The following is a 13831-nucleotide window of genomic DNA, read 5'->3' as shown; positions in this document are numbered from 1 at the left end:
GTGACAAGCAGCCTCTGACAGCCCCTCCCCCCATTAGTCTGTCCCTGGCTCCACCAAGCAGCCTGGCTTGTCCCACTTGAGTGTCCTTGAAGCAGGAGGAGGCTGTGAGGAGGTGCCTGCCTGATGGGGAGTCCACCTCTTCTGGAGATGGAGCTGGCTCGCCACCACCGTGCCAACCGTGCCGACCGCCGTCTGGTCCTGCTGTCTCTGTACAGTGAGTGCCCTGTCCTCTCCTGGGAGGTTCTTCCAGGAAGCAGTCAGGTACTTACTGAGTGCCTGCTTGACTGAAGGCTCAGTGCTAGGAGCCCGAAAGAAGCCAGATGCAGATTAGGATGTGGCCCTGCCCTCAAATGGTTCCTGGTACAGTTGGGGAAATGAAGGCAGGCATCCATGGTAAAGAAATGCAATGCCAGGCAGTGTCTGGGGGGCCAGAAGAGCTGCCCCAGCAGTCATGGGGAGAGCGAGGAAAGGCCTGTCTTCCATCTCTTCTTCCCCAGGCCAGAGACACTTTTCAGTAGAGGCACGATTTAAATAGGTTCCTGGAGGATGAACTGGAATCGAATTTTTAAAAATATATACAGTCTTGCATAGTTTTTTGAACTCGTAATGCTTTTTGTCCTGCTCGATCATATTTCCTTGGGGTGGCTATTGTCTCTGTTTTCCACATGAGAAGATTGAGGCTCAGAGAGATGAAGGTCTTTGCTCAGGAATGTTGGAGGCTGGACTCCACCCACGATGTGGGGAGGGAGCAGGGAGCCTCACACTCACATCGCAGCACCTACCTCTGAAGGGAAAGGCCCAGACAGAAGCCTGGGAAGGGCATGTTGCAGAGACTGAGGAGGAGCTGGCATGCCTGGAGAGGGGAACTCCTGAGGGAGCAGAGCCCTTAGGGCAAGGCCAGACTGCGGGGTGCCCTGCCTGCTGTGTGGGGAGGAAAGAGCAGAGGTGTCAGCAGGAGCTAGGCCTGGGCTCACATCTCAGCTCAGCCTGCAAATGGCCCCTGAAGGCATCTCGTGCCTCCAATGTCCTGTGCAACACAACCTAGGAATCTAAGCCCCCTTGGGGAAGGCGAGTCCATCCCTGTGAGGTTGGCCCTGGCACCAAACATTCTAACTCCAGAGGCCAGCCACGTGCCATGTGGTGTGGGCCACGAATTCAGGAAGAGTCCCTTAAGTAAAAAGCTCCTACCATGTGCCAGATACCTGTGTTACGTTACTGATGATACAACCCAGAAAAGGGCCCAACCAGGCCAGTGCCTCTTCACCACCCCATACCTTCCTCCTGCTACCACCAGCGCCCCAGACTTGGGAGGCATCTCAGTGGGATTCAGTCTGCAGGCCTGGCTCTATTTACAAGTGAGGCAGCTCTCGCCTGTCCCAGGGGACAGTCCTGCGGCTCCCCTCTGCAGCCTGGTAGGCAGAGTAAGGCTAATTGGGGATGTCTATGCATTCCCCAAGGCCTTATCATCTTCCCTTTACATTAAAAAAATTATTTTGTTTTTAGTATGCAAAATTTTCCACCATCTGCTTTGCCTTGGCAGAATGTTTGCTGAAAATATCTTTCTTCCTCTCTAATTCCCGTAGTTTTGGGGAGCCTTTGGAAGCCTCCAAGTGGAACAGCAGCAGCTCGCAAGTGCCTCCTAGGCTCCCGGGCTGTTCTTGTGCCAGGCAGGCGGATGTTGTGGCCCAGAAGTCACATCACCCCATCTCTTAACCAGAGAGGAACACTGGGATCCCTCTACTAATGAAATAGAGCTAATCTGAAGTTGAATCCTAGGATTCAGACCGAGTAGCTGTCCAGGTTGGACTCTCTGTGTGTGACCCCTGAGAGATGCCCAGGGTCATAAAGAGAGGTGGTGGCAGAGAAGAGCCAGAAATTAGGTCACCCCAAATCCCAGTATGGTGTTATGAGGTCAAGTGGTCAGCATCCTACCTCTCGCCTGGACCATCCCAGGCAAGGTGTCTTCACAGGATGGCAGCTGCCACATGTGTCCTTTGAGGGAGTCAGAAAAGACTTTCCAAAAGGGAAGACTTCCCCCCACCTTCATGTACCAAAACTCTAAGTTTCCATGGTGACAGTCAAATTGCAGATCTATCTAAGAGTGAGCCAGGAAAGAAAAAAATCTGGCCTATCCCCAGAGAAGTGGGCATGGCTGGCACTGAGGCCGGCCACTGCTAAGGATGAGAGCCAAGCAGAGGGGGGCACCCCTTCTGGGGCATGATGGGAAAATCTCAGGGATGACAGCTCCCCAAGCAAGAGGTCCAGGGTCTCAGGCCACAGGAGTGGGGGAGGCCCAACCTCCTCCCTGCCTCCTGGCAGAGCCCAGGTGAGTCCATTTGGTGACTCCTCCTTCTTGGGAGGACAAGTGGGACAGTCTTCTCCCTGGTGTTTTCCCAACTTCGATCTGAAAAATGAGGCGTGGGCTGAAGGCAAGCACTCATCGCCAAGCCATCCTAGACTGTCTTTGGGGAATTAGAAGGGAACAATCAGCCTTCAGACACACAGAGTGTTCTGTTGAGGATGGAAGAGCAAGGGCCAGAAGATTTATGAGCTTGAAAGCTTTGTTAATAGACCTGGAAGATTTACAATCACAGCTGCCGCGCAGCGAGAAAGGTGGCAATCAGCAATCCAATGGCAAATTAGCCCAGGTTTGGGTTTTATGGTGACACCCTTCCCCATTGTCTCCTTTGGAGCTCCAAGTATTTTGTGCTCTCTGTCACCGGCACAAGAGCACCAAAGGACCCAGGCATTGTTTCAACATTCGGGCGCTGCACATTGCCCACCCCTCCTCCCCCTGCCCCAGCTGTGGGCTGGCCCCAGGATGAGGAAGATCCTGCATTCCAGATCAGGAAGAATGGCTGCCAGAGACAAGGGGAAGCCAGTGTGGACGGGAGTCCTGGCTCTCAGGGACTTCTGTCTGCCTAACAGGCTACCAGACCCTCTGCTGATTCCTTTACAGCTGCCCCCTCAAGGGTCTCCCTTGGTGGGGGCACCACTTGCTACCTCCTGCCTACCTCCCACTCCCTTTATCTGGGGACCCACAGGGTTGGTGCTTAGTCAGTCACCGAGTGAGTCAAAAATATATAAATGCCTATAAAACCAACGCTGCAAGGTCCAGTCGGGGGGAGTCATGATCAAAGAAACCCAGTCTCGGACCCGCAAAGCAATTGCAAAATAAATCAGGCCTTTGCATTTTTCAGATACTATGAAGGGGCATGTGGATCACAGCCCCTCTGAATTCCCTCTTGATTCTATAGCACGAAAGCCCAAAAAGCCAAAGCAAAACTCTTTCTCATGAAGGCAAGGAGGGAAAGAGCAGAAAAGGCAAATCCTTGAGCAGATAGAGGAAGAAAAAGCTGGGAACAATCAGGTTAGCATCACTCTCGCCCTGCCCGTGTGGGCCTGGCTGTGCAGGAAAAGCACACCATTCGCAGTGTGCTTTGGCCCCTTCCAGGAGCCTGGGAGTCTGCTGGGGGAAGCGCACGTGTGCACACACATGCACACACACACATACACACACACACACGCACAAATGTACACATGCACAAACTCTGAAAGCAGAGAGTGGCTGTAGCAGAATGCATAGGGCATTCAGCCAGCCAGGCACAGGAGATAAGGAAGGCTCCCTGGAGGAGGGCTCCCTGGAGGAGATGGTGTCCAAAAGGAGCCAGGAAAGGGGCACCTGGCTGGCTCAGTCATTACAGCATGCGACTCTTGACCTTGAGATTGTGAGTTCAAGCCCCATGTTGAATGTTGAGATAATTAAAAAAATAATATGAGCCAGGAGAAGAGCCATGAGCAGGGCATTCTGGGCGGTAGGAAGTAAGTTGCTGTAGGAGGTACCGACCAGCAGTTTGGTAAGAATTCAGCCATGTGGAAAAACCTGGGTAAGATTGTGCAGGATGGGAGCGTGTACGTGGCTCAGTAAGTTAAGCATCTGCCTTTGGCTCAGGTCACGATCCCAGGATGCTGGGACTCAGCCCTACATGGGCTCCCTGCTCAGTGGGGAGTCTGCTTCTCCCTCTGCCCCTCCCGCTCTTTATGCTCTCTCTCTCTCAAATAAATAAATACAATCTTGAAAAAAAAAGATTGTGCAGAACAAGGCTCAAGAAGTAGATGAAGAACAGGACCATGGGCATGTAGGTTACAGGGAGCTTCTAAGACAGGTAAGCTAGCATTTGTGTGTTAGTTGGAGCATTCCCCTCTGCGCAGAGAGAGGTGCCCACAGGTGGGGCCCAGGTGGGAAGCTATTGAAGGAGTCCAGGCTGGAGACACTGAGCTCTTGAGCTAATCAAGGGCGGTGGCCACGGTGAGGAGGCCACTGTTTGAAGAACTGTTTAGGAGGCAAAGCTGGCAGAATGTGGGGTGAGGGGGAGAAAAGAGTGAAGTAGTCCTCAGTGCTTCCCGAAGCACCTACTAGGTACCAGATGCTCTGCTATGGAAGCACACGGTTGACAATCTCCTAGAGCTGAAATGTTTGGCCAGCTCCATCTGTCTGGTTGCCAAATTCTGTGACCTGTGACTCCTTTTGACATGGGCTGAAGGCACAAAGACTTTCCAAAAGACCCTTCCGGGTAGAAGCTACATGGCACAAGTCCTGCCACTGCTGCTCCAGTGCCCACAGCGTATTTCCCTACCTGATCAGGCTCTCCTTGCTGTGGGCTGCTAATGCTGTCTCAGGGCCCTCCTCTGCACACTGCTCCACAAGGGACCCAGACCATCAGATGAAACCTCTTAGCCACTCTTGGCATAGACCGATTTTATTTCCAGTCTCATCTCCCACCAGACTGGTCCCTGTGGCATAGGGTTGATTGGCAGTAGTGCCATCTGGGCACCTGGCACTGTGCCAAGCAGAGTGCCCAAACTCTCCTCAGTTCCCTCTGTAATCAGCATTTTGCACACTCACTAGCAAGGCACACTGACTCTTACCCCATCCACCAGGTCAGTCATCTGTGAGTGCTCCTTACCTGTGATCCCAAACCTTTCTGTGCTGTTGAACTTGTTATTAGAGTTACATCGCATAATCAAATGTTATGTACACAGATGAAAAGAGCCAGGAAAGACAGAGTTGTTTCATTAAAACCAGGACTTTGGAAAGTCTTGTTAGAAGCCTACTTGCTTAAAAAAGCTATTGGATCAGGTGTGGGCAGGACAACTGTAAAAAGCAGGAGAAAGAAATGGAACAGCAGAGAGGGATTCTAGGGATTTGCTAGTGTCTAAGCTGTGCTGCAGTTTAGAGACACTAAACACAGGGATCACAGACGGTGCAATGTGGGTGCAGCTCGGACATGAAAGACCATGTGGGCCCTATCTCAAAGCCCTCCATCAGAGGATTGGTGAATGGATGTACATGTCTATGCTTAAAATCAACATAGGATGTTTAATCTATTAATACATCCTGTATTATGACTCTCATGATTGACCAACCAGCCAAATATGGTCCCATTTAGTCCAGAAAAGAAGATTTCTACCACAGTGGGAGTTCCCCATGAGAGCTCCCTGCCCTCCCCTCTCCTGGAACACCAGCCCCATCAGTCTGGCTCCCCTCTGCATTCACAAGGCCCTGCTGTGAATTCCTGGATGAACTGAAATGAGGGCCCAGGCCTCCCCACTTCATTCCTTCCAGCAAAATCACAGTAGTTACAAACACAAGGTGTAGAGCCAGCTGCCAGGATAATCGTCCGAGCTCTCCCACTTACTACCTTGGGCAAGTGCCTTGGGTTCCTCACCTGTAAAATGAGCACAGTCCTGTCTTCCAGGGATGTTCTGAGGCTTCAGCAAGCTAGCATATGTAGAGTGCCAGGAGCGCTTCATAAGGGCTGGCGAGGACTGGAAATTTTGTTACAAGCAGAGCTGCTTTGCCTCATTAAAAGGTAGAGCAGCATTGTACCCCTGAGCGTTACCGGGTACAAGCCTCAGAGAGGTTGTGCCTGCACCAAAGAGGATAATTGGCTCCTCCTCCAGCGAGAGGCTTCTGAGTCCGCCCCTGGGATGGGGTCACACATGGAGGCCGCTGGCTGAGGGGCCAGCCCTCCCTGCTGGTGCTGGTCACTCTGGCCCTGAGTCAGGGCCTCCTCACACCAGGACTTGCCTCTTCGGCTGACAGAACTGCCATCCCTGTCCCCAGGCCACTTTTCTGTGTCCCAAACACAAGGACCAGCTGAAGTCGTGTGCCGCTTTGTCCAGGCAGAGGGGAGGCCTGCCCCAGCCCCTCCGTCCCATGAGTCTGCTGAGAGTGACTGGTCAGGGTAATCTCCTATGCCTGTGTCTGTTCCAGTGGTTTCCAGTGACAGCGACAGTGACTCGGATCTCAGCTCCTCTAGCCTGGAGGACCGACTTCCTCTGTCGGTGGTCAAGGAGCCCAAAAGTGACAAACCCTACAGTGAACCAGGTAAGCACAGCAAGGACACTGCTTGTTTCTGAAGCCCCCCTGGTGCAGATGGCTTTGCTGCTTCCTCAGATCATGGCTCCCCAGCTGATGTCTACAGAGCCACTCTCAATGAGGAAGGAGGAGGGGGCCTGAGGCTGGGATGACTAGGAGCTAAAGTGTTAGCACCACTGCAGAGCAGGACAGAAAGCAGACCCCGCTGTACTTGCAAGGGTGGAGGGAGGAGGGCAGACCCAGCTGTGTGTGCAGGGGTGGAGGGAGGGAGGCAGACCTAGCCAGCCTGCCTGCACACCCAGAATTCCTCAGTCTCCCTGTGAGCATTCCCTAGATGAGATTGTGTCTCGTGAATGCTGAGAGCTGCAAAAATCAGGTATGCAGTTCCTTGAGCTAGCTCAGCTCTGCCATGAAACCACAGTGGGACCCTGAACACATATCTTGACCTCTTGGGCTCCTGTCCCCTTCTGTTCAGCACAAATGTGATGGAGCAGGTGGTCCCCCAAGTGTCTTCCAGATTTAACACCAGAGCTCTCCTCTGTGACCTTCTCATATGGAAGAGAGTTAACAGGGCCTTGAGGCTGGTGCAGAGATAGCCTGGGGGCACATTTTTCTCTCCTTTAAACACAGGAAGGGCCTTCCTGGGAAAAGGACCAATGTCATTCAGAATTACTGCAGAGGTTAGAACCAGAATATTTAAAAGTTCAGGGAGGCTGATTTTAGTGCATAAGCAGAGAGCTTTATAATAACTTTCCAAACTTGAACACCTCAGGGTGCTGTCCTAGGACCAAGGCTGAGTGATCTCCCAGAGCTGTTATGGAAGAAATTCCTGGTGGAGGCTGAATTCAGGCTAGATGGGAGATGGCAAATGCCTAGCACACGTACTTCCACTCCCACTCCTGTGCCCTTGGCAGACATTACTAGTTGATCTTGGTACTCTCCCACAGAGCCTGACATGGCCTCAGAGTCCTCCTCAGCATAGTTTTCCAAGTGGTTAGTATCAGGTGGAAACAGCACAAGAGACGACACCAGTTTCTGGACCAGATGATCTCTTAGGCTTCTCAAGCTAAAGATTCTATCTTAGAAAAGTATAAAAGAGGGGCACCTGAGTAACTCAATGGTTGAGTGTCTGCCTTTGGCTCAGGGCATGATCCCGGGGTTCGGGGATCGAGTCCCACACTGGGCTCCCTGCAAGGAGCCTGCTTCTCCCTCTGTCTATGTCTCTGCCTCTCTCTCTCTCTCTCTCTCTCTCTCTCTTTCTCTGTGTGTGTGTGTATCTCATGAATAAATAAAGAAAATCTTTAAAAAGAAAGGACGGAAGGAAGGAAGGAAGGAAGGAAGGAAGGAAGAAGGAAGGTAGGAAGAAGGGAGGGAGGAAGGGAGAAGGGAGGAAGAGAGGAGGAATAGAGAAGGAAGGGAGGAAAGGGAGGAAGGGAGAAGGAAGGAGGGAGGAGGAAGGAAGGGAAGGGAAGGAAATGAAAGGAAGGAAGGAAACCTACTTGCCAGCCTTGGTTTCCAGGGCAGGTTTTACAACCTGTTCCTCTCATAGAGCTCTTAAACCCCACTAACACCAGCTCTCAGCTATGACCAGGGTGGTCTGGGAGACAGGGAGAAGATGGAGTGCAGTATTACAGGTCCCGCCTCTGTGCTCCCAGACAGCAAGGTAGCAACCATATCTGAAGGAAGTTTCCTTAGTTAATAAAGGCAGCAATGAATAACCCCATTGGTGGGAGGGAGCCTGGGTGGCTCAGCTGGTTGGTGTCCAACTCTAGATCTCAGCTCAGATCTTTTTTTTTTCCTTAAAGATCTTATTTATTCATGAGAGACACAGAGGGAGAAGCAGAGACATAGGCAGAGGGAGAAGCAGACTCCCTGCAGGGAGCCCAATGTGGGACTTGATCCAAGGACCCTCCAAGCAGGACCTGAGCCACCCAGGTGCCCCTCAGCTCAGGTCTTTTTTTTTTTTTTTAAGATTTTAAAAATTTATTTATTCATGAGAGACACAGAGAGAGAGAGAGAGAGAGAGAGAGAGAGAGGCAGAGACACAGTCAGAGGGAGAAACAGGCTCCATGCAGGGAGCCCAACATGGGACTTGATCCCGGGTCTCCAGCAGGATCACACCCTGGGCCAAAGGCAGCACTAAACCACTGAGCCACCCGGGCTGCCCTCAGCTCAGGTCTTGATCTCATGATGGTGAGTTCAAGCCCCACATTAGGCTCCACAGCCAGCTTTTAAAGAAAAAAACCCATGGTGGGGGGCACCTAGCTGGCTCAGTCAGTAGAGCATGCAACTCTTGATTTCAAGGTCGTGAATTCAAGCCCCACATTGGATGTAGAGATTACTTAAATACATAAATAAGTTTTTTAAAATGTCATTGGGTTAATGGAGATATATACCTTTCCCCCTCATTCTATAAAGGCAAGAAAAACTCCTCCTCACTGTAAGTTTTCATGTTGATGACTTGTTCCTTACTGAACCAATCTGGGGACCTATGTAGTGGCCTTTATATATCCTGGACCAATTAGCACTGGCCGGAGAGGAAGATCTCACTAGAACATGGCAACCACGTGGGGGCAGTGGGTTGATGGGCTCTGAGCAGACAATCCCACAGATACCTACCACAGTTCCAGATGAGAAGATTTGTTTGTTTTTAAGTAGACTCCACACTCAGTGTGGAGCCCAACATGGGGCTCGAACTCATGACCCTGAGATTGAGACTTAAGCTGAGATCAAGAGTTGGATCCCCAACTGATTGAGCCACCCAGGTGCCCCACAAATGAGAAGACTTTAGACTAGCTCCTTATCAGTCTGAGATCATCCTTGTCCCATCTTTGTTCAAGGCCCAAAGAGCACCCATGGTCTCTTGCAGGTGGCAGTGTGGAGTCCCCCAGGATGGGGCCTGCCCGCCAGCCCAGCCACCTCTCAGGAAGCCAGAGCAGCCTGGCAAGTGAGACTGGAATGGGCTCTGCAGACCCACAGCTGGGCACCCCATCCTGGCCAGACCCAAAGGGCCCCAGTGAGTACCAAGCCACACCTTCTAACCTACCTGCCTCTCCCTCTTCTGCTTCTCCATGCTCCTCCTCCTTCCTTACTCAATCCACCCAAACTAGAGAGTGCTAGATGATATTTGCAATTCTCTGTTTATTGAGCGCTGTGCCAGGCACTGGGGGGAACAGAGGTGAGCCAGACCCCACCCCTGCCTGCAATGAACAGAGAAAGGGACCCAAAATAATAATGGGAACCACCCCTATCCATTCTTAATAATCCTAACAATGGTTCTTACCATCCTCTGCTTTGTGAAACATGTCGTTTTTCGAAGCATCTACCCATCTCCACAATAGCCTTAGTAACTACTGTTTCAGGAACACCTGCCATGCACCAGGCAACCCAGTCCTCACCAGGCCCAATCGTGTGCCCAGCCTGGGCAGGTACAACACAGTCCCTGACCTTCAGAAAGGTCACCTACCTACAACTACCTACCATGTGGCTGAAGAAGCCCAATCAATGCACCCAAAACAACCCAGACCTAAATCAGTGTGAGAATTCAGGTCCACCAGAGCTGGTGGCGTGGAGCCTAGCCTGCCCTCACACCCCTAAGGGCCACTTGCATTCTGTTGGAGCAGTAGATGGAAAGCTTATTATCCCCATTTGATGGGTGTGGAAACTAAGGGTGGGAACCCAGGCTCTATCCCACCAGGCCCACTGCCTCTACCTGACCAACCTGGGATCATCGTGCAATGGGGGTGGGCAGGCTGAGGGTCCTCAGTCCTGCCCTCAGTCTCCTGCAAGAAAAAAAGCCCCAGCCGGACCTGGGACCTCTGGGCCAGAAGACCCCGGGACATGTAGTGCACACATGGATCTGCACAGCAGCTGACCTCCCCAGGGGTCCGAGGACAGCTCACTGCGGGAATCTGCATGCAAGCCTGCAGGAGCCCCCCGCCCCAGTGCCCGCACCTGCTCCCTGTCTTCCCTCCTCCCCCTCTCTACCGTCATAATGCCGCAGGGCAGGGCACATAAGAGAGGCCACAGGTGGGCGGGTCTCTGGGAGAGGTAGGCCCCTTGGCACGGCAGTGGAGCAGACCCGCTCCCCTCCGCCTGGCCTCCTGAAATCCTCCACAGAGGACAGTTTGGAATCAACCACGTTTTTGTCCCAGCCCTGCCACCCACAGACACGTGAGCTTGGGCAAACCATCAGATTCAACCATAGGAAATTTCCTTTGATCCTTTGATCAAAAATAGTCAAGTATTGGCATTGATCTGACTCAACCTAATATCTGATCTCATTGACCCTGTTTCCATTATTGTGAAAGTGGAAACCAACTGTGTTCCTCATAGGGCCACGAGGAGGGTGAGATGAAACATCCACATGGGGCTTCAGCAGATATCCAATAAGGGGGAGGCTGTGTGGCCCGGAGCCTAGAAGGGGCCCGGGGCTTGTGAGACAACCCAAGGGGAGTTTTAGACCCCACGTCGTTTGTTCTTCCTGGCATCTAAGATCGGCCGTGTTTGCTGCCCCCGTTTCAATGGCCATGCTGAAGCACAGGGAGTAGATGATTTGTTGGCAGTGATGCAGCGGAAGGAGCAGAGCTCTGCTGGAGTGTGTGTCCCCTGCCCAGGGCACCAGCCCCAGTCCTCCCCCCCACCCCCGTTTAGGGGCAGAAAGGGAAGCTGCTTCAGGTGCAGGCTGGAGCCCGCCTGTCACTGGGGAGGGTCCCCGCCTCTGCTCACCCTAGGGTGGCCCTTTTTTTCTCTCCCCTGAAGGCAAGAAGCACACCTGGACAATCCCCCGCTGCTGACACGGCCTCCGAAGCTCTGTCCGCCGGCCCTGGCACCGGCTCGCTTGGTGCAGGGAGCAGACGTCCCAGTGGAAGAGTTCGAGGGAGAAAGCAAGCTGGGTGGGTCTGGGGAGTGGTGTTGGAGCCCTCAGTGGACCTGTTAGACGTGACCTCAGACCCAGCAAACCAGTGTTTGGGGGTGCTGAGTCTCCTTTCCCCGCACTCAGTGCCTTTCTGCACCCTTCTGTCCTGGGAGGCACCCCCCACTGCCAGAACCCTCAGCCATGACCTTTATTTATTCTCTACCGCTCGCCTCCGCGCCCTCCCCCAGGCTACCTCCACGTTCATTTTAGGTTTGCCCTTGTCCTGGGTTGGGCCAGAAGGGCCTGCAGCCCCAACTCAGGGGGCCCTCCCATATGCACTGCGGTTTCGGAGGACACTGGACTGGGCTTTCTCCCTATTTGTATTAATGGAAGAGGAATCCATCCCTGAACATTGCCCTTCCAGGCTGAACTTGGCCCCGAGAGATGAGCAGCAGATCCTAGAGAGTGAAGCTCGCCTGCCCTTTGCTCGAGACTGGCTTAGGAGCAGTATCCAGACCTGGCTCTCACTTGGGTTCCTTGTGGAACCCCTCTGACAGCCTCCCCAGGCTCTGCTCAGCCTCTCCCCAGCTTGTAGAGTGGGGAAGGGTTCTGGTGGATACTGTGAGTTCACTCATTGAAGAACAGCCTTCTGCTGCATCCCCAGGTGGGGTGCAAGGCCCCCCGAAGCCTTTAATTCACTTCTCCTCAGTAGGTTTGATTTGGCATGAAAAATAATTAATTCAGCATGTGAGCAAATGCTTCTGGAAAATGAAGACAGAGATTGAAAGAGATTGAGAATGTGTGTGTGTGTGTGTGTGTGTGTGTGTGTGTGTGCCCCGCGCGCGCGCGTGCATGCGTTTTGTGTCCATATCTTTTCTTCATGCCCCTCATCCACCACCCCTCATACCTGGTCCTTGAAAGTCCTCTCTGGGCTCTCAGGCCCCCACCATTAGTTTTTTGGCTCTTGCTGCTGGCAGATGGTAAAAAGACTGTTTTCCCTGTGACAAGTTATGCTTCAGAATTCTAACAATAAAAATTAGAATTTGCATTGAGCCAGTGTGCTGATCAAAAGGCTGCCGTCACTTGTGTTTCGGAAATGCATCGATAGACAAATGGATGGAAGAGAATGTCATATGTTGACCGCTGGAGCCCTCTCTGAGCCACAGTGAAAGGAATGAGCTCGGTCTCCAGCTCCAACCCACAAACCTGGTGTTAAATGGAAAAACAAGGCCATTCACATTTAGAAAAAAAAAATTAAGCAAATGAATTGTATGAACTGTGCACAGATGTGAAAATGCTTGTAAAACAGACAGGGACTTGTGGTTAAATACAGTGGGCTGGATACATTTATATCTCCTCTGCCCCCCAGGCTCTATCAGAGTAACCTAAAGGAATGAAATGCATGAATTACAAAGCCAGAAAGGACAGGAGAGTTCTGAAAACTTTGGAAGATGGAAGAGTATACTTTGTTTAGTGCCAGCTTCCCCAGGTCCCCAAAATGTCTGCAGGGGAGAAAGGCAGCCATGAACCAGTCCATTTGCTTTGCAGAATCCACCAAATTGGAGAACTTGGAGGGACCAGGTGTTCCTAAGGTGGAAACTATGATGCATATGAAAATCATATTGGTTGCAAGCATTGAGACCCCCAAGTCCCTTTCCCTAGCCCACAGGGCCCTTCCCTGGCCCTGGGAGAAAACAGGTTTACTGTTGGCCAAGGGTGAACTAGAAAGTTGTTACTGGGGACCCCAAGCCCAGCCAAAGGCTGGAGGGAGGCAGCAGTTAATGGAGAGACCCTCCATCCTCTCCCCCTCCAACACCTGGCTATTCTCCATCTACCCACCCCCCAGGCAAGATGTTACTCAGCCCATCACTGGAGAACTGACTAAAGAGAAAAGATGGACATAGATCCTGCTGTCAGCAACTCCCCCTTCTCTGCCCAATTACCCCCTGCAAGGCCTCCTTTCCGCAAGCCCCACCTGCACGTACAATTTAGATTGTAGCTTGGCTGTGTTACACTCAATTGAAACAGCCAAAGGCACCAACAGTTGACCAAAACCAACAACTAAAAATACAGAGATTCTAATAAACAGGAGGAAGGAGTTAGGGAACAACCCTCTGAAGACACCTACCCATGAAACAGGAAAAGAATGTTATTTAGTTATTCAGTTATTTATGTTTAGAGAAAAATCAAGCAAGTGAAGGGGGAGGGGGCAGAGGGAGAGAGCATCCCCAAGCTGACTCACTGCTGAGTGCAGAGGCCAATGTGGGGCTCGATCTCATGACCCTGAGATCATGACTTGAGCTGAAACCAAGAGGTGGTTGCTTAACTCACTGAGCCACCCACGCGTCCCTTTTTATTTTTTATTTATTTTTTTTAACACTTCCTTCTTAAAAAAAATAACATTCTTAGGGTGCCTGGGTGACTTAGTCGGTTAAGCATCCGACTCTTGATTTTGGCTCAGATCACAATCTCAGGGTCCTGGGATTGAGACCCAAGTCAGGCCCCATGCTTGTCAGGGAGTCTGAGGATTTTCTCTCCCTCTCCCTTTCTCCCTGCTCACATTCTCCCTCTTTCAAATAAATATAAATCTT

The 13831-nt window shown here is 51.9% G+C and overlaps 1 protein-coding gene across 1 annotated transcript in view; it reads left to right on the top strand.

Annotated features, from left to right (window-relative positions):
• RPH3AL (rabphilin 3A like (without C2 domains)) overlaps positions 1 to 12288 on the top strand; it is a 148244-nt gene extending 135956 nt beyond the window's left edge. Inside the window, 4 exon segments of the mRNA XM_041724990.1 lie at positions 6278 to 6391; positions 9252 to 9367; positions 9369 to 9398; positions 11144 to 12288. Of these exon segments, the coding sequence (XP_041580924.1) occupies positions 6278 to 6391; positions 9252 to 9367; positions 9369 to 9398; positions 11144 to 11794 (911 nt within the window). The 3' untranslated portion in view covers positions 11795 to 12288.
• Positions 12289 to 13831: the final 1543 nt, after the last annotated feature.

The sequence above is a fragment of the Vulpes lagopus genome, chromosome 12, assembly GCF_018345385.1.
Source record: "Vulpes lagopus strain Blue_001 chromosome 12, ASM1834538v1, whole genome shotgun sequence".
Lineage (NCBI taxonomy): Eukaryota > Metazoa > Chordata > Mammalia > Carnivora > Canidae > Vulpes > Vulpes lagopus.
The sequence above is the reverse complement of the archived record's forward strand: the minus strand, read 5'-3'. Positions and strand labels throughout refer to the sequence as shown.